Source organism: Somniosus microcephalus, unplaced genomic scaffold (genome assembly GCF_052327205.1).
Source record: "Somniosus microcephalus isolate GS21.2 unplaced genomic scaffold, FLI_Smic_1.0 unresolved_chr1, whole genome shotgun sequence".
Taxonomy (NCBI): domain Eukaryota; kingdom Metazoa; phylum Chordata; class Chondrichthyes; order Squaliformes; family Somniosidae; genus Somniosus; species Somniosus microcephalus.
Window position 1 is genome coordinate 123,559,421 of NW_028225179.1, and position 3,868 is coordinate 123,563,288.

The 3,868-nt window shown below is 50.7% G+C and overlaps 1 protein-coding gene across 1 annotated transcript; it reads left to right on the forward strand.

Moving 5' to 3' along the window:
• Positions 1-311: 311 nt before the first annotated feature.
• On the forward strand, positions 312-1,303 carry LOC147095793 (putative G protein-coupled receptor 139). The gene has a single exon (XM_085974018.1). The coding sequence runs from the start codon at positions 314-316 to the stop codon at positions 1,202-1,204; it is 891 nt and encodes a 296-aa protein (XP_085830144.1). The 5' UTR covers positions 312-313; the 3' UTR covers positions 1,205-1,303.
• Positions 1,304-3,868: the final 2,565 nt, after the last annotated feature.

Sequence of the window (3,868 nt, forward strand, 5' to 3'; positions counted from 1 at the left end):
TGAGCATTTCCAGCATTCAACATCAACTATTAGCTCCAGTGTCAAATGGGCGATATCTTATTGGCCGCCGATTTTCTACCGCGCCTGATATTCCCGTTAAATGACTTCCATGGAAAAGAAAATCAGACGTTCTATTCAGTGGGTGGCCCATTCGATATCACTATTTTCCACTCTCACCCAAAGTTAAAATATATCCCCCATATCTCCTGGTCTCGCGACTCCTAAGCCCTTGAAATCTAACGGGGTGTCAGTGTACATCTCCACTCAATGTTGTGCTAACTTTCCTGTTTTTGCATTTCTTACAGCGAACCTGATGTCAGTTTTGATTCTTTTCCAAGGAAAGTGTGGTCTTTCCAAAGGGATCGCTCGTTATATGATGGCCATGGCTGTGGGAGACCTAATGGTTCTCATTTTTAATGTTATTGTGAGCCAAATCATTAAGTATCATTTCCCAGATTCGTTATTGAATAACACTTACGTGTGTCGTTTCAGTGCCTTCATGCAAGGGTTTAGCATTCAACTTTCAATCTGGTTCACCATGTCGTTCACCTTTGACCGCTTCATAAATATTTGTTGCCAGAAACTGAAAGCAACATATTGCTCCGAAAGAACGGCCGCTGTGGTTATAACAACAGTGTGTGTGCTTAACGTTTTGATCAATGTTCCCATGTTTTTCCGCTATGAGCCCTACTATATTGTTAACAGTATACCATGGGGCTGCCGTACCGTAACAGGATATTTTACTTTACCGGCATGGAAAGCTCACCGATGGATTACCATCCTCTCAAACACATTGCTTCCCATCCCTTTGCTGTTGCTGTTGAACTCTCTCACTGCCAGGCACATCTTAGTGGCCAGTAGAGCTCGCAGAGCCCTGAAGAGCCACAGCAATGGGGAGAGCAGCAGTGATCCCGAGATGAAGAACCGAAGAACATCCATCGTTCTGCTCTTCACTATCTCGGGGAGCTTTATTGTGCTGTCGGCGCCAATTACTGTAATACACATTTGTGTCGGTGTCACGGAGACAGTTACTTTCCAAGGTTCAAACTCACTTTATTTGGCAGTTAGAATTACATATCTGTTGATGTGCACGAGTTCCTGTACAAACACCTATATTTATGCAATGACCCAGAAGAGGTTCAGAGCTGAGATCAAGAATATGCTGAAATATCCGTATACTCTCATTATTAGATTATTTAGATAATGTTTTCAGCTGAAATCAAACCAATTTTAATTATCTGGCGTTTCGGGTGCAACTTTGTTCAATTCCTTATTAAATTTTGGGTGCACCACCTATTATGGCTTGCAACTCATCCACTTGGTTTATTAACTCCTCAAAGAATTCGAATAGGTTTTCAATGCACAATCCTTACCTTCAGAATCTCTGGTTACTGCTGTTTAACAGGTTAATAATATCCACATACTTTGAAAGCGGGAAGGCACTGTGATGTGGAACAGCAACGGGATTGGCAGGTTAAAACGATTAAAACCTTAAAAGCAGCTCCTCAAGAGACCGAGCATAAAAAGTAAATTGTATACTGGGCTTTAAGGCAAGACGTATAGAACATAAAACAGAGATTTAGTGGTGAATCTTGTGGTAAACCACTTTTATCGTTACACTATAGTTATCACTGTTGTATTGTTATCACCGTTATCACTGTTGTATCACGATACGAGGTCGCCTCTTGTCGCGCTGTTATACCTGGGCTGACCACCTCCGACTCCGCCCATGGCTCCACCTACCTGCCCAGGTATAAAGGTAGTCGACTGGCTGGTATTCCTCCTTGTTGGACCCGATCACCCACGAGGGTGGGCTCTGTTATTTAGTCAATAAAAACCTTTAGTTACGTTCCTAACTCGTCGCTTTTTATTGGACGAATTGATAGGTATATCAATTTTATTGACTAAATTTTAAAGATGTCTACTACTGGCCAGCCAGAAGCCCTCCCAGAAGCACAGCCACACCAGCCGGCTTGGCTGCAAGCCCTCAAACCACCGTACCTGGATCTAAACCCACAGGCAGCAAACGCAGCCCTCAACTTCAAACACTGGCTGGACTGCTTCGAATCCTACCTGGAAGAATCCGGCGCCCCACAGAGATCCAAACTAAGACTTCTGAACGCCCAAGCGAGCCCGAGAGTATACGCACTCATACAGGACACGACTACGTACGAGGCCGCTATCAACCTACTGAAACAGCAGTACCGCAGCCCGGTAAATTACATGTACACCAGGCACCTCCTAAGATCCCGCCCGCAACAGCCAGGAGAGTCTGTAGCTGAATTTTTACGGGCGCTAAGAGCACTCGGCAGGAACTGTGACTTTAAGGCGGTGACGGCTGTTGAAAATACGGAAGATAATATCCGCGATGCCTTTGTGAAAGGCCTACGGTCCGACTACTCACGGCAAAGACTGCTTGAAGCTAAAGACCTCGACCTGGACAAAGCTGAAGCCCTCGCTCTCTCCCTGGAGGTGGCCCATCAGGACCAGGAGGCGTTTTCCAGGTACTGCTCGCGACCCTGGGACTCGGGCCCGACCCCTACCGCAATACCCTTCGCAGCGCCGCCCCCGGGACCTACCTCAGCGTCGGCGTCCCGGACCCGACCGGGCCCGCCACCCCCGGTACCGGCTCCGACATCGGGCACCCGCGATCGGGCCGCCGGCTGCTTCTTTTGCGGCCAGGAGAAGCACCCGAGGTCGCGCTGCCCAGCCAGGAACTCTACCTGCACAACCTGCAGGAAGAAAGGCCATTTCTCTAAGGCCTGCAGGAGCGGATCTTCAGAGGCCAGCAGTGCCTCATGCGAACTGTGGGGGCGGCCATCTTCTTTCTCGGCAACTGAGGCCAGTATCCCCACACGTGAGTCATGGGGGCGGCCATCTTTGATCAAGGCAACCGACCCCAATAGTGCCTCATGTGAGTTATGGGGGCAGCCATCTTCTCCGCCATTTTGTCCTACCTCGTGGGAGACGCCATTTTACCCACCACGCCCGACTGCCACCGGGCCCCCGGACCCGACGACCGCCTCGCCCGCAGACGACAACGACTCGCTTACCTACACGCTAGCCTCCGTCACTCTGGATCAAGCCCGCCCACACCACCTGTCCAAGTCGATGATGGACATCAAAGTAAACGGCCACGCCACGACCTGCCTGTTCGACAGCGGAAGCACGGAGAGCTTCATCCACCCAGACACGGTGAGCCACTACTCCCTCCCTGTCCTGCCAACGCGCAACCGAATCTCGATGGCATCGAGGTCCCACGCCACGGACATTAGCGGCTACTGTGCTGTGACCTTGTCGGTTAAGGGTACAGAGTATAAAAACTTTAAACTCCTCGTCCTCCCCCAGCTCTGCGCTGCCGTCCTACTAGGGCTGGACTTCCAATCCCACCTCCAAAGTGTAACCCTAGCATACGGTGGACCCCTCCCCCCACTCACAGTCGACAACCAGCGAAGGTTAAACCGCCCACCGCGTAACACCTGCAGCCTATCCACCCTCAAGGTGCCGCCACCTTCCCTGTTCGCTAACCTCACCCCCGACTGCAAACCCGTCGCTACCAAGAGCAGGCGGTACAGCGCTGGGGACAGAGCTTTCATTAGCTCTGAGGTGCAGCGTCTCCTGAAGGAGGGCATCATCGAGGGGAGCAACAGCCCCTGGCGTGCCCAGGTCGTGGTCGTTAAGACCGGCGATAAAAATCGCCTGGTCATCGACTACAGCCAGACCATAAACAGATACACCCAGCTGGACGCATACCCCCTTCCCCGCATATCTGACATGGTCAATCAGATTGCACAATACCGCGTATTCTCGACCATCGACCTTAAGTCGGCCTACCACCAACTCCCTATCCACCCCGAGGACCGCCAGT